Source organism: Rhinatrema bivittatum, chromosome 1 (genome assembly GCF_901001135.1).
Source record: "Rhinatrema bivittatum chromosome 1, aRhiBiv1.1, whole genome shotgun sequence".
Taxonomy (NCBI): domain Eukaryota; kingdom Metazoa; phylum Chordata; class Amphibia; order Gymnophiona; family Rhinatrematidae; genus Rhinatrema; species Rhinatrema bivittatum.
Window position 1 is genome coordinate 750,458,012 of NC_042615.1, and position 23,156 is coordinate 750,481,167.

General features: G+C 45.4%; 1 protein-coding gene across 2 annotated transcripts in view; it reads left to right on the forward strand.

The window, feature by feature from the left end:
- The window catches only part of NUP155 (nucleoporin 155), a 304,350-nt gene that overhangs the window by 173,344 nt on the left and 107,850 nt on the right, over window positions 1–23,156 (forward strand). For both annotated transcript variants that reach the window (XM_029578544.1, XM_029578554.1), the window contains 3 exons: window positions 1,753–1,856; window positions 16,731–16,864; window positions 17,392–17,583. In XM_029578544.1, the coding sequence (XP_029434404.1) occupies window positions 1,753–1,856; window positions 16,731–16,864; window positions 17,392–17,583 (430 nt within the window). The remainder of the gene's footprint in view (window positions 1–1,752; window positions 1,857–16,730; window positions 16,865–17,391; window positions 17,584–23,156) is intronic.

Consider the following 23,156-nt stretch of genomic DNA (forward strand, 5'->3'; position numbering starts at 1 on the left):
TTCCCTGCATTTCTTTTCTAAGCATTATCAGCTGGGTGTTGCGGCCAGGAAGAAGGCTTCCTTTGGTTTGCTAGGAGCAAATTTGGAAGTATCTCCCAACCTTGAGAAGTAGTTTCTTACATCTCATGCATCTGTTCTGGTATAGCTGGAAGGAGAAATTCATACTCATCTGATTAATTTCTGTATTGTTCTTGCCCCACTATGCCAGACATGAGACTAAGAGAAAATTTAGAAATTTAGTAAAATGTTTATTATAGTAAATACATGACTGGCCAATCACAATATAAGTGTCTGGGAAGGAGAATACAGGGTCAGTAAGGAACACTGAACACCTTGTGAGTCCTCCTTCCCTATGTCACAACCTGACAAGGCTTTTATATATTTTATTTCCTAGTTACCTTTGCCAAGTATTGATCATTAAGAAATAAGAAATTGCCATGCTATGTCAGACTAAGGGTCCATCAAGCCCAGCATCCTGTTTCCAACAGAGGCCAAACCAGGCCACAAGAACCTGGCAATTACCCAAACACTAAGAAGATTCCATGCTACTGATGCAATTAATAGCAGTGGCTATTCCCTAAGTAAACTTGATTAATAGCCGTTAATGGACTTCTCCTCCAAGAACTTATCCCAAACCTTTTTTGAACCCAGCTACACTAACTGCACTAACCACATCCTCTGGCAACAAATTTCTAAATGTGTCACTCTGGCCTGGCTTCCTTTCCCTACACCACCTGCACCCCAACATCTGTTCTCCTCCTTCCTTTCTTTCGGGACCAATTTTCCATTCTGTTTTTATTACCCCACAATACTTTGTAGGAAGACGTAGCTCATCTCTTACCAGTCTCTGTATTCTCATTTGTAATTGATTCTCATAAAGCCCACACACACTTCCTGCAAGATGTCCTCACTGACATAGGCCCACATCCTGTAGTTGTAATTAGCTGCTTTCCTTACAGCAAACAGCACAGCACATATTTAATGTGCTGGCACAGGCTTAGTAAGGCCTAGTACAACAGTCCAGCAGTCAGATTTATACATTTCTTTCCATGAGTCCAGCCAGACCAGTCCAGAACTCTCCCTATTCTGCCAAAATAGCAAATTGACTCCGTTTATAAAATTTGTATTAAAGTTAAATCTGAATAGAACATCCCAGAGAATGTTCTGCTCCAGAGTCAAAAACATTTTCAGCATCTAATACTATCACTCCAAAAGTACTAGGAGACTTTTTTCAAAATCTCAGTAACATGGCAACGTATTGAGTGACTGACCCTATGGGTTGACATGATATCCAGCTGAATGTCAGTTTCCAGGAGAGCTTTTTATGTTTACCCTGGATTCATATTAAGCAGCTCGCTCCAGTTTTAAAAGATTTTGAACATAATTATTTTGAAGAGTTTTCATCTGTCATGTAATTGATCATTTTTCCTTGTTTTTGAATGAAATAATGGCACCATATCAATAAAAATAAGCAGAAATGTAGTTCAATAAATCCAGCTTCCTGTGATATATTTCTGTTTCACTAAATATGTTTGTGACTAGCGCTTGAGAATTAAACTTCTTTTATCCGTCAGTGCAAAATATGCTAAAGAAATTGGTTGAATATTCAAGTAAACTCTTGGTTGAATTTAATAACTATGTTGATTTAAAACATTTTATGACAGTCTAAGTAGATGGGCCTGGGGTGAGTGTGATTGGGTTGCTTACCCAGTCACGACATTTATTTGTGCCCTTGTGTTTTTGAAACACTAGCTTTGGTCCATCAGCTAACCTGCATCAAAGATTACTGGGCTTCATGCGTCCTGATGGTGGAAGTTCTCAGCAAGTTCAGCAAGAGCTTCAGCGGAAATACCATGGTAAGGATTATTGCTGGACATGTAATACTGAAGCATTCTGTGTTGCAGTGAAATGGTAAAGTGGAGAGATTTAGACTTGCAAGACATCACTGTAAACTATATCCTTGTTTTTCTAACCTCTAGGTCTTTAAATCTCTGTTCCATTCATTCTTGCAAGTCTTTCAGTCAGGCATGTCCTTTCCACTCAGCACAGACTACAGTTGCTCATGATCCAGGCTCTTGGAAATTGCAAACATGTTTGTTTAAATTTATGATGATTTATTTAGGCCCAGTTCTAAATATTGTGAAATTTGCAAATTTCTTATCGTCCTACCAGACCAGTCCAGACAAGTGAGTTATACTCCCCTGCTAGCAGATGGAAGCAGAGAGCAACTGGTTTGCTAATGTCACACTTTATAGGATTGCTGCACCAGCCTGCCAGTATTCTCAACCTCTGCCAGATAGTAAAGTATTACTCTTCTGCTGTGGAGTCAGGTTGTTGGACCTCTCATTAGATCAGTCCAGACACATGAGTTTTATGCCCCTTCCCTAAATGGAGGCAGAGTACAACTGTCTTGCTGACATCACCCTATATAGAGTTAGTGCCACCTGCAGCCCTCCAATATTCTCTATCTTCAGGAGCTGGTAGAGGTACAATCGCTGCAGCCTAGATTCTTGGGAATAAATTGCTTCTAAGGGATTTATTTATTTATTTATTTAACAGTTTTTTATACCGACCTTCATAGTAAATAACCATATCTGATCGGTTTACATTTAACAAGGGTATAACTGGAGAAACAAATTTGAGTAAACGAAGGATAACCATAGGAAGGAATAAGTCAAAGTTACAATAAACAGGGAAATAGAACTTGGAAGCTTGCAACAAGCTGGAAAGAAGATAAAGGCCGGAGTAAATATAAAGTGTTACCATAGAGTGTACGGGTTAAAGCCTAAAAGGTGCTTTAACCTGGAGGTGTCAGAGTCCATTGTTCGTGGGTATAAATGGATCTGGTCCTTAGAATGGCCTTCTAGTCAAATAGCTGAGAAACATAAACGTGATTGCAAAAAAAGATATACATCTATCTAGTCTGTCTATCCATACCAGCTATTGCTTAAGAGTCCCTACTGCTGCTTCAGAGATCCTTTGTTTATCCCATGTTTTCCTGAATTCAGATACTGTCCTTGTCTCCACCACCAACATAGGGAGGCTGTTGTATGCACTTGCTACCTTCTCTGAAAAGAAGTATTTCCTTAGATTCTCCTGAGTCTACCCCATTTCATCCTCATCCCATGACCCCTTATTCTAGAGCCTCCTTTCCTTACGAAAGAGGCCCACCTTTTGTGCATTGAAAGCTTAGAGCTATTTTAATGTCTTTATCATATCTCCCCTGTACCTCCTTTCCTCCAGGGTATTCACATTTAGATCTTTGTCTTTTCCTATATGCAATAGAACAAAGACCATTAACCATTTTAGTAGCCGTCCTCTGGACTGATTCCAACTGGTTTGTATCCTTTTTGAAGTTTTGGTCTCCAAATGAGGTCTCACCAGGGACTTATATAGGGGCAATATCACCTCCTAGAGATGAAGGTGATTGGTAGACTCAGTGGCAATTTGGAGTAACTCTATGTCCAGGGCATGTTTGTGTGGGCACAGCAGCTCCCTGCGGAAAGCATGGATCAAGGATTGACTGCTAGAGAAGTGGAAAGGCTGGATTTTTATGTTTTATTTTATTGCAGGCATGAAACGTCTGATATTTCACAATTCAAAAACAGATCTAAATATCCAGTACAAATTTGAATAAACAAAAATTGTCAAACCAAAATCAACATAATCAAACATTATCTAAGGAAACAACAATATTTTATTATTGCTACCGTACATGTTGTAAAAACTGAAGAACAAGCCCTATATACACTTAAAATTTGACCTTTTCCCTTTAACACAGTAAGACCATCTTTCTATAATATCAATTTTCCAGAATTAAGTTCACCAGTATGCAATTGTAAGTACCGTACCTATTTCTAGTAAAGTGCTATAGCAGGGGTGACTAATGTGGCTTTTTCATGTGAAAAATGTGGCTCTTATCCTCTGGCAACTGAGTAGCATGGCAGTGGGTAGGCACTGAAGCAGGAAGCATACATAGTAGAGCATAGCAGAGAAGAGCCATTTTGCTCCAGCCTCCCTTTCCTGCTCTACAGTGGATCAAAGGGTTTTCTCTGCGTATCTCTGCTCTACTACTCACTCTGTTTCTTCTCCCTGCACCCCCTCATCTGCAATCAGCAACGGTGGAAGACAGGAGGGGGTGAGGTTGGAGACAGGACAGCAAAAAAGAGCCAGTCAGCTCTTTGTTCCAGCCCGCCCCATCCTGTCCAAACCCACACCCCATCTGCTGCCTGGTGTTGAGGACTCTTCTCTGGTCTGCTGTCTGGAGAGGAAGAGCTGAAGTGTGCACGGCTCCAGGCCCAGCAGCTCAATATGATTCCATGACATGGGGATTGAGCTGACAGCAGAGGGGAAGAGAGTCACCCAAAGCTCCAGTCAGGCCGAATAATATATAGCTAGGGAAAGGGAGTGAATGCTAAAAAAAGGAGGAGGGGTGAATCTAGTTGATGAATACTTGGAGGAGCAGACATAAAGTGAAGGCTTAATGGAGAAGTGGTGCAAAAAAAGGGCTGAATGCTTCAGAGGGCAGTGACATTTATTTTATTTATTTATTTATTATGTTTTATATACCAACATTCGATCTAAGATGAGATATCACATCAGTTTACATTCAGGTACTGTAGGTATTTCCCTATCCCAGAGGGCTTACAGTCTAAGTTTGTACCTGAAGCAATGGAGGGTAAAGTGACTTGCCCAAGGTCACAAGGAGCAACAGCGGGACTCAAACCCTGGTCTCCTGGTTCGTAGCCCCCAGCTCTAACCACTAGGCTATTCCTCCTCCCTAGACATGGTGAATTTTGTAAGAGTTAGGGAGAACATCACAAGGAGGAGCTTATGCTGTGGGGAAGATGGGGTGCATATTGTTTCCTTCCCCATCTCCCTGAAGTCAGCAATGAAATTGGACTAACTGGCATCTTATCCTCTCCAAGGTCCATCCTGCCACATGATCTGCAACAGATGTGAGGGGACCAGGGGGAAAGGGAGAGCGAGTGGGAGGACCAGGATAGGATTTTGTATAAAAGCCATGTGGGAGGAGTGAGGGTGGTATGAGAGAGCCAGGGATTGGGGGGTATAAAGGGTTTAAAAGAAAGGGGAAAGGCTGTGAGAAAGCCAGGGAAGAGAGGGTATGTGAGCAAGAAAGCAGGGGTGATTGGGAAGAGGATGAAAAAACAGAAATGGGGTACAGATGGTGATGTGTGTGTATTTGAGAGGGAGCCAGAGTAAGTGAAAGGGGAGTGAGAGTGAGGATGGGTGACAATAATAGGTAAAGAAGATAGAAGGGAAAGTGAGAGAGAGAACTAGACGGGGTGAAAAAGGGAAAGGGGATAACAGAGCCAGAAGCTGCGTTGGAACAAGGAGAATGGAAGTTTGAGGAGTGATGGGGTGGAGGGGTAAGAGAGCCAGGGATGGTGTTAGAGGAGAAAGTATTTGAGAGAAAGACATGTACAAAAGGGATGAATACTTCTGGGGAGAGTGGCTTGAAAAGGGGTGAATTTTGGGGGTGATGTGGGTGTGTAAGAGCCAGAAGGGATAATGTTGAAGGGTGTATTTGAGAGAGCCAGAGCGGGCACTGGAGGGGAGTGGTAAGAGGGGGATGGGGGCAGGGGAGATACTTGTGGTAGACAGGGTGAGTGGGTGTGTGGGATAGAATAGCATAAGGGGTTAGGAGGGAGATGTTAATATTGAAGCCACTGAGCCCATAATTATTCTTGTGAGGTTTGGGGAATGTTATGCTGAGGCTGACTGAGGGAGCGTGATGGAGACAAGAGAGAGAGAAACAGGTATTTGGCAGAGCATAAGGAGAAAAAGAAGATGCTGATTAGAGACAAGTCTGGGGACAGGGTATGAGAATTGAGAGAATGGTTCTGGGGACAAGGTAGGAGGATTGAGAGGGGGTCTGGTGGGAACAGGATGAGAGGATTGAAAGACTTGGGAAGACAGGGTGGATGGATTTGTAAGAGACTTGGGGGATTAAGAGAGAGGCTATTGGAAGCAGAATAAGATTGACAAAGACTGCATAGGGGGATTGAGAAAGAGAATGGTGTAAGGATTGAGAGAGCGAGAGATACTATTAGAAGGGGGCCTCCTCTCCCGACTCATCATTTTTTGAAAATGTGAGGTTCTTTGGTACTGTGCATCTTGATTTCTTGGCTCTTGGTGCGTGAAAGGTTGGCTGCCCCTGTGCTATTGTAAAACAAATAGTCAATAAAAAGAGAAACATTTGGGCCCTAAATTTGTATAGATTGTGGAATCAGCCCAGCAACCCCTAGAGGGGTGAAATATCAAGTAGAAAATTAAATATTCTGGAAATTTCTCATTAAACCAACCCTTTAAATCAGTGTTTCCCAACTCTTTCCTGGAGGCACACTTAACCAGTCAGGTTTTCAGAGGATCAATAATGAATATGCATGAGAAAGATTTGCATACACTAGAGACCCAAGGTTTACAAATCTACCTCATGCATATTCATTGTGACAATCCTGAAACCCTGACTGGCTATGTGTGCCTCCAGAAGAGGTTTGGGAAACACTGCTCTAAAGGAAGACACAAATCTGCAAAACCACCAGACATGGATATATAAGCCCATGCCACCACAACCCTATGAAGCAGATATCACTTTTGTTGTGGATGCCCTCTATGATTTAATTCGGACCAACCAGAGAGATGGCAGCATTATTTTCAGCCAGACACTTGCTATGGCGTCAGAATTGGTCTGTGGACACACCCTCCAAAGTGAGGCTGAATAAGTTACTCTTTCTGAGAAAGCTTCTGTTGAAGAAGATCTTGAGAAGCTGGTGAAGAAAGTAAGTGAGACAGTTTCATAAGCTGCCAGAGAGAAGATAGACCAGGGGTTACTCAGAAGGGGATTCCAATCAGGCCTAAGTTCAGGGAGGTGAGATGCTATTAACCGAGAAAGGGAGCATCTTCAGAAAGAGGACTTTTTAATCAAGCCTGCCTCAATGCACAATTAAGCTCTGGAATTTGTTGCCAGAGGATGTGATTAGTGCAGTTAGTGTAGCTGGGTTCAAAAAAGATTTGGATAAGTTCTTGGAGGAGAAGTCCATTAACTGCTATTAATCAAGTTTACTTAGGGAATAGCCACTGCTATTAATTGCATCAGTAGCATGGAATCTTCTTGGTGTTTGGCCAGGTTCTTGTGGCCTGGTTTGGCCTCTGTTGGAAACAGGATGCTGGGCTTGATGGACCCTTGGTTTGACCCAGCATGGCAATTTCTTATGTTCTTATGTTTTTGAGGAGGATAAAGGGATCCTAAAGACACAGGTGCAAGTAGGGCAGGATATTCCAAAGGCTCCCAATGAGATTACAAGGGTTCATTCTCTGGTTCAACAGATTGGGGGGACAACCCTTTCAGTTTTTAAAAAAAGAGGCTTGAATCATGTTGGACTAGTGGGTCTTATCAGTCATAAGAGATGGTTATGTGTTAGTTTTCATACCAGGTGGCAATTACTGTCATAATTTTCCTTTATCACTCTCCAGTAAAGAAGAAGACAGTAAGAACTACTTTAGATTGCTCTCTTTAATTGGTGGCAGTAGTGCTGGTGCCAAGAGGGGAATGGGGTCAAGGAAGGTATTTCATCTACTTCATGATTCCCATGGGAGAGCACCTTCAGGCCTATTCTAGATCTCAAGTAGGTAAACGAGGCCCTGCAGGTGTCTCATTTATGTATGAAGGCTTTTCAGTCAGTTATCGTAATGGTGAGAGAGAGAGAGTTTCTGACATCCCTGGATTTCTTGGAGGCATACTTATATATATTGCAAGTCAGAGGCCCATCTGAGGTTCATCAGATTTTCAGTCCTCGGAGGGCACTTCCAGAACCGGTCACGTTCATTTGAATTAACTACTGCACCAAGAACGTTCTCAAAGGTTGTGATGATGATTGTGGTGGTGGTAGCTGCACTATGCAAGGAAGGAGTACTAATTCATCCATTTCATAAGATGTTTGGCTGATTTGAGCAAAGCGAGTGGAAGAAGGTCAGCGCTTGACTGCCAGCAGTACAATTACTGCAGGATATAGGTTGGGTAATAAATTTTCAAGAGAAAACTGGTACCAGCCCAGTCTTTGGAGTACCTGGAAGCTTATTCTGACACTCAGAAATGAAGCATCTTCATTGCAACAGAAAGGATTGCCAGCCTTTTGTGTTTGAAGATTCCCAGAATCTTGGATTATCTACAGGTGCTAAGGTCCATGGTGGCGACCTTGTATCTAGTATCTTGGACCGGAACACACATGCGGCCGTTACAAAGATGAAGGCTCAGTCGCAGAGCTATGAAATGAGGCTATCTCTGCCACCAGAGGCCAGGGCTTCTCTGTCCTTAAGGCTTTCAATCTGAAATCTGTCCACAGGGTGGACTTAGAGGATCCAGATTGGATAGTGATTTATTTATTTATTTATTTATTTATAGGCTTTTCTTTGCCGACATTCGTAAGGCACATCATGCCGGCTTACATTGAACTGAAAGGAGGAAATACAATAAACAAAAAACATATCGTAGTCAATGCAAAAACAAAGGCAAAAATGGGAACTATGTACATAGGAGGCATTATATATCAGATATTTGAGAGCTAAGCATGCAAAAAGGGCAGCAAGGGCAGAAAGGAATTTTTTACATTCTATTCATCATTCTCTTATCGATGAAGCTCGTATGCCGAGGGAGTCAAAGTGCAAGATTCTGGGGGAAGAGAGGGGGAGGGGGGTAAATAGCACTAGAGGTAAGAGGGAACGGGGGGGGAGGCTGGCAGATGGAACGGTCATAGAGGAAATCCGTTTAGGCGGAAAGTCTACCTTATGTTTGTATCGGGGCACGGGCACCCTAGGAGGCCCTTAGGAGAAACATGGCATGAGGCTTTGCCATAGCCGTTCCAGGGACGCCAGATGACAGTTTGAGCAGATAGGGAGCATTTTGCTAGGGCAGGATGGCCCAGGGGCTTTGAAATACCATGGAGATATTGTGGTTCATTAATCGGTTGGAAACAAGAGTGATGATAAAAGCACTGCAGGAGTTAATGCTAATGATAGAAGGGAGACCAGTAAGGGTGTTGACAGACAATGCCACAAAGGTGTAGTATAAGTGAATCGGTAGGAAGGCATTAGAAGTCTCTCGCTGTTTTGGGAAGTGAGTCTCTTGTTCAGGTGGCAGACTGGCATATACAGTCACAGTTGGCGTTTCACATTGCCTGAGAGGAAAACATTCAAGAGGATTTTTTGAGTCGCTATGTTCTAGACCCGCAAGAACGGGAGCTTGCGGACACTGTTTGCAATGATCATCCACAGATGGAATGAGCTCATTATGAATCACATGGCTATGAAGAAAAATACCAAGCTCACATGTTACTCCAGTTGAAGAAATGAAGCGGAGTCCACAGGTTTGGATGCCCTTTCTCAGCGGAGTAGGATTCTACCAAGAAGCAAAGTGTTATGGTTTGAGGTGTTTGAGTGGATTCTTGGGTACTGTGACAGATGACCATGCCCACGGGGAGGAGCCCCGCGGTGAGCCACAGTACTGGGCTAGACTCAGGACACACAAACACGGAGTTATGTCTTTTATTGTACAGCTGATGTGTACCACCAGAGGTGGCAGTAGTGAGGTGATCCAGAGGTAGCAGTCCAGGAACCCGTCTCACCAAGATGGTATAGGGATATCCAGGTGAAGGTTTCCCAGCACGGCAGAGCTGTAGATGAGACAGACTGAGAATTAGAATTACTCACTAGAAGGTAGCTGTAAGGTTGATGATTCCACCAGGCTGAAGTAGATGGTAACAGGCAACGAGGCAGGGAGAGCAGGCCCTCGAGGAGCGAGTGCCTGATCCAAGTAAGGCACCTGAAAGAAAGCAAAGGGTTCCCGAGGAGCGGGTACCCAGGTTAGAGAATACCCCGAAGGGCAGAGAGAGCTTCCAGCAGCAGCACGGAAGCGGCAGAATAGCTTAGACCGGACGAGTCCAATCCATACGATCCGTATCACGATCCCAATCTCAATTCTTATCTCGATCCTTGCTAACTCGATGAGCTAGCAAACAAGCGTAGGCTAAATACCCGGATGGCGTGACGTCATTCGAGGGGGACGCCCCCGATGTTCCCGCCATGTCGTGGATAAAGGCGTGGGTGGCGTGCGCACGCGCACCCTAGGAGGCCCTTAGGAAAAACATGCCATGAGGCTTTGCCATAGCCGTTACAGGGACGTCGGAGAATGTGACTTGCAGACGCGGCGGTAGCCATCTTCCCAAGGCTAGCAGGGAGAGCAGAGAAAAAGGTGAGGCACAAGAGTTGAAGCCGTCTGAGACAGACGGACGCAACACAAAGCAAGGTGTCAGAAAGAATGTACAGGCTTGAAGGACACACAGGATCACAAGACTGAGTCTCTTCTCAAACAATCCTTTGAAGTTTCTGGCCTTGCCTTTCAGGCTGCTATCTCGAGTGGTTATGTGACAAGGATGTATCTACGCAGAACTCAACTCCAGGAGGCTGGTATAGTCCTAGAGGAGGCAGCCCATATGAAAGTGGGCACAGCCTTTCTGGCAATTCTCCTTATGACCTTATCCAGGAGACTGCTAGGAACATGGCCACTGGGGTAACAGCTCACTGCTTACTCTGATTATGATGTCTAAACTATATTGCCATTTAAAAGCAAGCTCCTTTTTGGGGAGGATTTGGAGGAGTTAATCAAGAATTGGGGGAGTCTGAGTCAACTAGACTTCTGTAGCACAGAGCTATGAGTTACGTGCTTCTCTAGCTAGAATGCACTTCTGGAGCTAAAGTTCCCTTCCCCCCCTCCCTACTTACCTCTATTGTGACACATGAAGTAAAAGCAGCACAGGGACTACATTGCCTATGCCTAAATCTGGTCCTGGCCTGATATGCTATTTGCAGTGTTGCCTTTTCATAGGTAGGGTTCTTACTGCTTGAATACTGACAGTTTTGGTATGGGAGGTTTACTGTATTGTAATTGTAATTCTGTTTACTCATGGCTTTCTGAATGCCAAACACATGTTACAATACTATATAGGTTACCTAATACCATATAGGTTTTATGCCTTTTAGCAGGCTTTTCTGGTTGACGTACAGCAGTACATGTAAATATGATTATACATAAGAACATGCCATACTGGGTCAGACCAAGGGTCCATCAAGCCCAGCATCCTGTTTCCAACAGTGGCCAATCCAGGCCATAAGAACCTGGCAAGTACCCAAAAACTAAGTCTATCCCATGTTACTGTTGCTAGTAATATTGTAGGTGATATTTTAACTCAGAAAACTGTACTTTGAATATCCTTTTTCATATAAAATATGTTATAAATGCATAATTTTTAATTGTGTATGGGATGAGCTGGGAGGGAGAAGGTCAGGACCGGGCCAGGGGGATGGGAGCACAAAGTTGAAGGATCACCTAGGGTGCCTAATACCATTGTACTGGCCCTGACCCCTGAAGCCCTTTTTAAAGCTAGGGTAGCCAATGTAACACCAATCTTCAAGAGCAATAGATTATTTTAATGATGGGTTACAAATTACTAGTAATGGATCTGAAATTTCATTTTTGTATTCTTTCAGAACTCTGGGGTGTATAATACTGTCTGGTCCACATGATTTATTTCACTTTAATTTGTGAATTTACCCTATTATATCTTCCAAGTTCATCTGATTTGTTTCAGTTCTATTGAGCCATCACCATTAAATACTGTTTCCAACACAGGTTTTTCCCCAACATCTTCCTCAATAAACAGTGAAGCAAAGAATTCATTTAGACTTTTAACTATGGCCGCCTCTCTTCCCTAAATGCCCCTTTCACCCTTCAATCATCTAACAGTCCAACTGACTCCTTCAGATGTAATTGAAAAACTTTTTATTATGACTTTTTCTCCCAGGACAAGCAGGATGGTAGTTCTCACATATGGGTGACATCATCAGGATAGAGCCCAGTCACGGAACACTTTTGTCAAAGTTTCTAGAACTTTGACTGGCACACTGAGCATGCCCAGCATGTCACCAGCCCTGCATCCAGCAGGGGTTCCCCTTCAGTCTCTTTTTTTTTTTTTTCCACACAGCAGTTGCCTCGCGGTTCTCAAGAGCCCTGTGAGATTTAACTCACAACTTTTTCCTCACAGAACTTTTCAAAACTTTTTCCCCATCCCGGGGTCCCCCCCATCAACTATCAACATCCGCTAGCATCGGTAAATTTTTATCTTGTTCTTTGCGGTTGGTACCCGACTGTACTCTCATTGGTGCCCAACTTCTACCGACTGCGCATTGCATTTATTTTTTCAAAAATGGCAACCGGCTTTCAGAAGTGCTCCGAGTGTCTGAGGACTGTGTCCATTACAGACCAGCATGATGCTTGGGGCCTTTCCATGAAGTTCAACTGTGTACCAGTTGCGCCCAAATGATTCCAAAAGGCCGCCGGGCCCACTTAGAAAAAATGGAACACCTATTCACATCTAAGAGCTCCACCCTGTATACTCCGGCTAAGAGTGCACCGACTCAAAAGCCGTCTTCATCATCGACCCCGTCACCATCGACGTCTCAGCACCATCGAGACACCAGTGACCGCCAGTCACTGGGATCTTCGCGTTCAAAAGCATTGTCATCCTCTGTGCCGGAGAAGGACTGGGCCCAGCACCGAGAAAAGCACCGGCATCCACATCAAAGAGATACTTCCTCCAGTGCCGGCACCACAAGGCATCAGCATTGATGGAACCACCGACCAAAAAGTCCCAGGGAGAGGAGCCCCTGGACCCGGGACACCGAGGCAATCCCCCCTGCAACAGTGCCGGGAGCTGAGACTCCACATATTCCTGTGGACCCTCCGGCGACGCCTATGGAGCCTACAACCCCGGAAGCTGTGTTACCAACACCAGCCTTCCGGGAGGAACTGGACCGGATGGTTCAAGAAGCAGTTCTCCAAGCGCTTCGAGGATTTCAGTCACCACCGGCACAGACTCCCATGCCGAGGCCTGACCCAGTGCCTACGATGCTGGCTCCACTACTGGAAAGACTAGACACACTCATCGGCGCACTTCCATCGGTGCTCATGCCTTCCGGATCAACGATGCCTCAGATGCCACCGATTCCTCCACCGCCATCGACCCCCGATTCCTTTATCGTTGGATGATGAAGACTGTGACCCATCAATGCCAGACCCGATTCCAGAGCCATCAGGTATATTGCCGTCCATCGAAAGCACCGATACCATTGGTGCCTCCATTGGCCTCTGTACCGCCTCCACCGATTCCATCGGTGGCACCTCTGGATGGATTAGATCTTCTTCCTCCATCATAAGAACCACAGGGTGCAGGAGACCAGCCATATGATCCCTGGAGTGATGATTCCTCTGACTCACAGGATTCTGAGGACATCCCATCGGAGCCTTCACCCCCAGAGGAAAGGCGGCACACCCCTCAAGAGGACCTCTCATTTGCAAACTTTATAAAGGAAATGTCTGAAACCATCCCTTTTAAGCTGCAAACTGAAGAGGATGCCAGACACAGGATGCTAGAAGTTCTGCAATTCGTGGATGCTCCCAAGGAAGTGATGGCAATTCCAATCCATGAAGTTCTGCTTGACCTGTTGCATTGTACCTGGGAACACCCAGCTACAGTTCCACAGGTGAACAGGAAAACTGATGCTACCTACCTAGTTTAAACAGCTCCAGGATTCCAGAGAACCCAGCTCCCTCATCACTCTGTAGTGGTTGAATCTGCTCAGAAGAAAGCAAAGAGTTCCCGCCCTCATTCTTCTGCCCCTCCTGGCAAGGAGCAGAAATCTTTGGACACCTTTGGACGCAGGGTGTTCCAAGGGTCTATGTTGATGGCATGTATAGCAGCCGACATGACTCAGTACTCCATAAACCTTTGGAAGCAGGTGCAAGATTTCTCCGAATCTCTGCCAGAGGAATTTCAAGAAGGACTGAATTCCATCCTCCAGAAAGGCCTTGATGCTGGAAAACACGAGGTCAGAGCTATGTCATATTTGAGACTGTCTCCAGAGTGTCAGCAGCAGGCATAAGTGCCAGAGGATGGGCAGAGTTAAAATCTTCAAACTTGCGTCAAGAAGTCCAAGACAGGTTGGCAGACCTTCCCTGCACAGGGGACAACTTATTTGGAGAGAAAATCCAAGAAACAGTTGCGCACCTCAAAGACCATCATGAAACATTGCGCCAACTATCTGCTGTTCCCTCTGACTTTTCGTCTACTACCAAAAGGCAGTTCAGTTGGGATCCCAGGAGGCTAACCTATAAAACCCATAGGTATTACCCTCCTCCGTCCCGGTCTCATCCAACCAGGCCCTATCAGAAAGGTCAACCTCACCAGCACAGGCCTCCAAAAGCCCAGCCAGCTCCGCAGACGGGTCCTGCATTGGGATTTTGACTCCCTTCTAGAGAGCAACAGTCAACCTCCAGAAACATTTCCTGTAGGAGGCCGCTTGTGCCACTTTGCAAACATATGGCACACAATCACAATGGACCAATGGGTCCTTTCTGTGGTTGCCCAAGGTTACCATCTAAACTTCCTCATGCTATCATCGGACTCTCCACCTCGTCCCCTGTGGAGTATAACCGATCATTCCCCACAGGAAATTTGCAGCGCAGCAACTTGGAAGTCACTGCATACTTTTGCAAGGCACTATCGCTTTGATGTTGGGGCACCGGCAAACCCTTCCTCTGGCGAGAGTGTTTTGTGAGCGGGACTCTCCAGGTCCACCCTGGGTAAGAGCTTTGGTACATCCCAGGTGTCTGGACCGATTCAGGTACGTACAGGGAAAGGAAAATTGGTTCTTACTTGCTAATTTTCATTCCTGTAGTACCACGGATCAGTCCAGAGCCCGCCCAATTAGAAGGGGTTTATATTAAGGGGAGAGTCGTCCGCTCAGCTGTAAGATTGTTCTCTGTTGCATTCCATGTTCTTGTTAATTGTTTAATGGTTCCATATTTTTGCTATTATCTGCTTTGATATAGATATATACTGATGAACTGCAGGTGGCACAGTTGCTTAGATACGGTGTCAGCGAGGTTTTATTCTCTGTCTCCATCTGCTGATAGGGGGAGATGAACCCAGGTGTCTGGACTGATCCGTGGTACTACAAGAATGAAAATTAGCAGGTAAGAACCAAGTTTCCTTTATGGATTTCTCCTCCAGGAACTTATCCAAATCTTTTTTTAAACCCAGCTACTAACTACCTTAACCATATCCTTTGGTAACAAATTCCAGCACTTAATTGTGTGTTGAATGAAAGAATTTTCTCTGATTCGTTTTAAATGTGCTACTTGCTAACTTCATGGAGTGCCCCTAGTTCTTGTATTATTCGAAAGAATAAATAACCATTTCATATTTACCCATTCAAGACTTTTCATGATTTTGTAGACCTCTATCGCATCCCCCCCTCAGCCGTCTCTTCTCCAAGCTGAACAACCCTAACCTCCTTAACCTTTCCTGATTGGGGAACCGTTCCATGCCCTTTATCATTTTGTTCACTCTTCTTTGTACTTTCCCCAGTGCAACTACATATTTTTTTGATTTACTCAGTTGCAGAGCACCTAGTTCAAACCAAGTTTTATTTTAAACACTGTTGAGATATTAAATCTGTAAAAGCCCAAGTTTGATAGCAGCATTTTCACCAGATTTTTGGAATAATATATTATAAAAAGTATAACACATTCACAGTCTATGCATGATCTGCCTTAATCATGTGTTTTCTTAAAACAAAACATCGGCCACATTCAGAATCATTTCATTTAAAAAAAATAAACATGGGGCCTCATTTACTAAGCATTTTTCACATAAACACAGAATGGGAGAAAAGCCTTAGAAAATCAGGCAGGGTAATCTAGTGAAACAAAAGTAGGTCATTGTTTTCAGTTCAGTAGTGCATCAAAGTCGAAAAAGCTAAAGTTCAGTGTAGATTCTGTACCAACCAACTATGTTGCCCAGGACAGTGATTTCTCAGAAATGCCATCTTTCATATATCTTACCTCCTGTTGATTGGAAAGTGCAACTTAAAACTGAAAAATAGGTTCCCTGTATGTACCAGGATCAGTCTAGACTGTTGGGCTGTGTCTCCTATTAGCAGGTAAGAACCAATTTTGCTTTATCAAATATTCATATAATATATCAACATTATTTACCTTGATCTGATGATTCAAACCAGTCTATGAATGAAGACCTTTGTTTGTATTTCAGACTGTCAGTAAAGTTGTGTTATAGTCCTCACTGATGAATTAATCCCTGAAAAAAATTCTTCAAATGAAGATTATAGTGTTGTCTTCAGGAGGAGGATAAATTTACAAATAATGCTGGGATCATTAGTAGCAAACTGCTACTATAGGAAAATGTTAGGGGCCAGTTCATATGATTGTGTCCACATGTTTCCTTGTATTGGTGATGTGTGCCAGAAACATACAGATTGGCCACTGTTAGTTGTCTGATTCTGCTGTTTACATGTGTGGCACAGAGATGCAGATGTGTAGCCAGGGTGCACTCATGTCACTTCTGAACTCAGCAGATAAGAGTATCCTGTCACTGAAATACAGACTCTATAGAGTGCTTTTATCAAATGGCAAGAAATTCTAACTTATCAGCCATAACTTCAAAATACATTAATTACTGAACCACATAGCTGCATTATTTTATGTATTGTATTTAAATATGCGGAGGACTTTAATTGCCTGTCAACAGCATTTGTGGTTTGATTTTTTTGTTTGTTTTTTTTTGGGGGGGTTTTAGCGGAGGCACAGTTAAATGAGAAGATTTCACTGCAGGGGATCCAGCAGTTAGTTCGGAAGACCTGTCAGGCTCTGGCTCTGTGGAAATTGCTCTGTGAACACCAGTTCAGCATTATAGTGGGAGAGCTTCAGAAGGTATGGAGATCACCTAGGAGCAATACTGGATAATTTCAATGTCCTGAAATCCAATGAGTTAGTGTGATGGGGTTGTGATGATTAATTATCACCTACTTCATTTTAAATTATTTTAAGACAGTAGAAACCTAATAGTATATGCAGAGGCTGATTGAAACCTGTATTCTTTTGGTGCACTGGCAGAGATTTTCCTACTTCTACATATGTTGCAGTTTTGACACTCCACTAAGTCTTTTCCAGTTGGTAGTTGATTAATGCAGGAGCCCTGCTGGATATAGTTATCTCCTTACCACTAGTGATGGCAGCAGGCCAACTTTAACACACATAACCTATTGTAACACTTAAGAACCAAGTGGGATGTTTTTGTACTGGTGTGTTTTTTTTTCTTTATTATGTATTTTGTTAATTGTATGCATATTCAAACCTTGTGTTTACCCTATATTAAATTAAACACAGAGGAGAAAAATGATTGCTCAAATGTAAGAATGCCTGGTCTTAGAAAAATAATGAGTTTTCATCTTCTACAGGATTTTCAAGAACAGTTGAAGATTACTAGTTTCAAAGATCTAGTCATTCGAGACAAAGAACTAACTGGAGCACTGATTGCCTCCCTCATCAGCTGTTACATCAGAGACAATGCTATGGTGGATGGGATCAGTTCACATCTGCAGGAAATCTGTCCCCTGTTGTACAGCACAGATGATGCCATTTGTTCTAAGGTATGGTGCAACTGATATTCCCCATATCCACCAACTAAAAGAAAATGCTTAATTGCCTACAATTTGTTTGCATCATAAAGCTGTAATGTTAATGCAATTCTTGTTCTTTTAATTGTGGCAAAACTCCAGGTACATTATATCTTTATTTTAGACTTCAAGAACTTCAGGTTCTTAGATGAGTGTTAATGACCATAACACTTCAACAACTTAGGATTTTGTGCTGTACTCATTAGAAAAATCCCTTTATAAAATAATGCTTTTGTACTGGCATTTGTCCCAGTTGTTATACAAGCTCTGTCTAACTGAAGAGTTGTTTCAGACTGGTATGTGTATGTCAGTTGTAATCTGCTTTAGCTGCAGCACCATCTGTGGTTTCTAGATACCCGAGATGGGAGAAATGCTATCAGTCAAAATCCAGCCATGCTCGCGTGATATTCCATTGCCTTATTGTACCCGGATCAGTCCAGACTGCTGGGTTTTGCCTCCCTTCCAGCAGATGGAGACAGAGAAAAACTTCGAGAGTACCTTCTCTTAAGTTGGTGTGCTACCTGCAGCTCCTCAGTATTTCTCTGTCTCCAGCAGATGGAGGTGGTGCAAAACCTGCGGTTCTGACCCTGTGGGGGGTTCTTTCAAAAAAAGAAAGTAGCAGTAGCAAAATCCAGTTAACTTTTTTTCTCTTGGCTGTCAAGGTAGGACCAGACGTGAAATGGTCCTCCCAGGGAGTTGGCAGGTCCTAGGGGGACCATCCTCCCTGGTAGCAGGCATAAGGTAGCTTGGGTTGGTGACCCGGTGAGTTCCTCTATTTGACTGCCGGGGGTGATAGCTGGTGATCCGGTTCCCCCCCTCCGCGGGACCCAGAGCCTCTAAGCCCTCCTTGCCAAAAAAAAAAAAACATTTTTTTTGTGTGTGCTTTCCCGGCAGTGCTTGGAGTGGCAGATATTGCCGTTGCAACTGGCCTTAGAGGATTAGATAGCACTGAAGGGCCATCTAATTTTTTTGATCGGTTCCCACTCAGTGGTGTACTGGGGTTTGGCGGCGCAGTCTGCGCGAGTTCTAACGGCTTGATATGCCATGTGGTGCAACTTGTGAGGCCTGCAGGGAGCCGACTCAGCGGCTCTACTGATCAGGTCTCTGTGCGTGCTGCCTCTCCAGTGGGGAGGGTTCTTCCAGCGCGGTGGCAGGTCCGACTGCCAGATCCCATGGAGCGGGTAGAAGGGCCGTCGGGAGGGAGAGCGAGGCCATCCTGTTCCCGCAGAGCGCAGGAACGGTGGCCATTTTGGATCCTATGCCGGATGGCTGTGAGACATCGGGCAGGGAAAGGGAGTTCCCCCCCGCGCTATCGCTTCAGTTTTGAGCCCGGCAGATCCCCTGGACTCTCCTTTCAATCTCCCCCTCTTCCCCCACTGGAGGATTTTCGGGGCCCACCTGCTTTCTCAGCGGACTTTATTCTCCTGAAGCATCAGGCTATTTGGTCAGCCAGGCCCAGACCAGCGGCCCGGGGGGGGTTTAGGCTTCCGTCGGGGCCAGCTAGCAAGCGGCCCAGGTGGCAGGAGCCACAAGGGGCAGTTTGGATTCAAACTGTTCATGGCCCTTCCGATGGGCTTGCTGTAGCGGAGCCCGGGCTAGGGCAGGCCTTGAGTGAGGACCCTTTATCAGCTTCCACACCTGCGGCGAGGGTGGACCTGGGAGATGAGCCAGAGACGGCGACGATCCTAGGGTCGTTCGCCTCTTTCAGAGGGAGGAAATTGGTCCTCTCGTTCCACATGTCCTGGTGTAGCTGGGAATTGCGGCACCTCCAGAGGACTCAGTCTGGATTCGGTTGACCCAGTCCTGGCGGGATTACGGGGCCCAGCTAAAACCTTTTTGTTTCATCAGTTGATACAGCAGCTCTTGACCCGGGAGTGGGATACTCCAGAAGCGGGTCTGCGAGTGGGTAGAGCTATAGATAAGCTGTAACCCTTGCCGGAGGAGACCCTGGAGCTCCTGAGGGTCCCAAAGGTGGATGCTGCGGTCACCAAAAGGACCACCATTTTGGTGGCCAGGGCAGCGGCCCTCAAGGACCTACAGGACAGGAAGCTTGAGGTCCAACTCAAACGCATATTTGAAGTCTTGGCTCTGGGGTTCCGAGCGGCCGTCTGCAGCAGCCTTGTGCTTAGAGCGGGCCTGAGATGGGTTCAACAGTTCTTGAGTGCCAGGGACTTTCCTCTTCAGGAGTTGGCTCAGGCAGAGCACCTAGAGATGGCAGTAGCTTATGGGGGCAGATGCCTTATATGATCTCCTTCAGACGTCTTCCAGAACTATGGTGTCAGCTATATCGGCCAGGAGGCTTTTATGGTTGTGCAATTGGTCTGCGGACGTTTCCTCAAAGGCGCAGCTTAGTGTGCTCCCTTTCAAGGGAAAGTTCCTTTATGGTGAGGACTCGGAGCAAATAATCAAATCTCTGGGCGAGAATAAGGTACACAAGTTGCCAGAAGATAGGCCGATGGGGTCTAGGGGGTTTCTCCCGACCCGCTCTTGCTTTAGGGGTCAGCAGTATTTTCGCCAGAAAAGAGCAGTGGGCACGGGCCAGCAACAGAACAATGGGAGGTTTCTGTCCTGGTCGCAGTCCTTTTATGGTTGCCGGACCGGCTGAGATAGCTCCATCCAAGGGGCCCTCGTGACCAAATCTTCGCAATGAATTGCGGCTGGCTCGTTCCTCCAAGCCAGTCATCGGGGGACAACTCTCCCTTTTCTGCAAAGAATGGGCCAAGATAACATCTGACCAGTGGGTACTCGGTATCGTTGCTCACGGCTATGCTTTAGAATTTTCTCACTCTCTGAGACCTCTTTCTGATCAGCTCTCCGGCAAAACGACGAATAGTCCATTAGACCGTCCATCGGCTGGAGTCCCTGGGGGCTATTGTTCCTGTTTCCCCAGGGGAACGGGGGATGGGACATTACTCCATTTACTTTGTGGTGCTGAAGAAGGAAGGGTCCTTCTGTCCCATTCTGAATCTGAAGAAGGTGACAGGGCCCTCAAGTTCCCACACTTCCATATGGAGACCTTATGCTCTGTTATTGCAGCAGTACGCAAGGGGGACTTCCTGGCTTCTCTCGATCTGACGGAAGCATATCTGCACATAGGTATCCATCGAGACCATCAGAAATTTCTTCACTTCATGACCCTGGGCCTGCATTTCCAGTTCTGTGCTCTTCCTTTCGATCTAGCGATGGCTCCTCATACTTTCACCAAGGTAATGGTGGTGGTAGCAGCGGCCCTTCGCAAGTAAGGGATTCTAATCCACCCATACTTGGACAACTGGCTCATTCAGGCAAAATTGGAAGCACTTTGCAAGCAGACAGTAGCCGCGGTCGTACATCGCTTATAATCCCTGGGATGGGTGGTCAACCAGGCCAAGAGTCACCTACATCCATCTCAGGTCCTGGACTTCTTACGGGGCCCAGTTCAGTACCCGGCTCGCAAGGTCTTTCTTCTGGACGAAAAAGCCACCAAGCTGTGATCTCAAGTTCAGCACCTTCTGGGGACATCAGTTCCTAGAGTCTGGGATTATTTGCAGGTTCTGGGATCCATGGCGTCCACTCTGGAGTTGGTACCGTGGGCATTTGCTCACATGAGACCCTTGCAGAGGGCATTGTTGTCCCAGTGGGATCCTATGTTGGAGGAGTTTCAATTTCCCTTACCACTCACGGTGTCCGCCAAGTCCGGTCTCAGTTGGTGGCTGGTGCAAGAACACCTAGCATACGGAGTGGATTTTGAGGTCCCTCAATGAGTGCTTGTGACGATGGATGCCAGTCTCGCGGGATGAGGGGCTGTGTGTTAGTCTCATTCAGTCCAGGGTCAATGGTCTCCGGAGGAGGCAGTGAGGTCAATCAATCGTCTCGAGACAAGAACAGTGCGCTTGGCGCTGCAGAGTTTCCTCCTGCTCTTGCGCAACCAGGCAGTGCGAGTATTGTCGGACAATACAACGGCAGTAGCCTACATCAACCATCAGGGCGGGACCAGGAGTTGCCCAATGGCAGCAGAGGAAGCTCAACTGATGGACTGGGCGGAGCAGAATCTGTCTGTTCTGGCTGCATCGCACATAGTGGGGACTGACAATGTGCAGGGGGATTTTCTAAGCCATCAGAGACTAGACCCCGGAGAGTGGTTGCTCTCAGATGAGGCCATGCAGCTCATCTCTCGCAGGTGGGGGGTTCCCCACCTGGACTTTATGGTGATGTTCAAAAATGCCAAGGCCCCATGTTTTTTCAGCCACCGGAGGGAACATGGAGTGAAAGGGATCGATGCCCTGGTCCTCCCGTGACCGAAAACAGTCCTGCTTTGTGTTTCCTCTGTGGCCTCTGATAGGAAAGATTCTTTGGTGAATAGAGATTCATCCTGGTCCAGTGATTTTGGTGGCCCCAGATACCTTGGTTTGCAGACCTGGTCAATCTGGCAGTGGACGGTCCCCTGCACCTGGTTCATTTTCCAAATGTGCTGCGGCAAGGCCCTATATTTTTTGACCAGGCAATCGCTTCTGGCTTTTGAAAGGAGGCGGCTAAGGAATAAAGGCTACCAAGAGGATGTCATCACTACTTTGCTTCAGGCTCACAAGACATCTACGACCTTAACTTATGTCAGGGTTTGGAAAGTTTTCGAAATCTGGTGTGAGGAGCAGAGTGTTCTTCCTCATAAGGCCTCGGTGGCACAAATCCTGGCCCTTTGTGCAGAAGGGCCTCAATAAGGGCTTGTTGTTTAATTCCATTAGGGTTCAGGGCACGACCCTGGCAGCTCATCCCAACGTGGTACGTTTCCTTCGCAGAGTGAAACATTTAAATCTTCCAATTCGTCAGGTGTGTCCTTCCTGGAGTCTTAATTTAGTCCTTAAAGTCTTTTGCAAAGCTCCTTTTGAACCTCTTAGGAAGGCGTCATTAAAGGACTTTATCCTGAAAACGGTGATTTTGGTGGCAATCTGTTCTGCTAGGAGAGTGTCAGTTACAAGCTCTCTCTTGCAGGGAGCCTTTTTTGCCGATTTCGGATTCGAGAGTCTGTATCAGGACGATTCCTTCTTTTCTTCAGCTTAGAAAAGAGAAGGCTAAGAAAGGACATGGTAGAAGTTTATCAAATCATGGGTGCAGCAGATAAATATAGGATGGTAATTTATCCTTTCTAATAATACTAAAATAAGGGAACACTCCATTAAATGAATAACCAGCAGATTAAAACATATTGAAGAAAGTAGTTTTTCTCTTGGCGCCCTATCAAGCTGTGGAATCTGTTGCCAGAGTACGTGATCAAGGTGATTAGCATACTGGGGCTTAAAAGAGGTTTGGACAAATTTCTGTAGGAAAAGTCCATAACACAGGCAGACTAAAGAAAGCTATTTCTATCCCTGGGAGTGAGTAGTAGGAGTTAGATCTACTTTATGGAATGTGCCAGGTGCTTGCAATCTGGATTTACCACTGTCTGAGACAGGATGCTGGGCTCAATTGGCCTTGGTCTGATCCAGCATGACAATTCTTATATTCTTATGTGGTTTCATCTTTTCATCTGAATCAATCTGTAGAATTACCGGCCTTCCCTAATGCCGAAA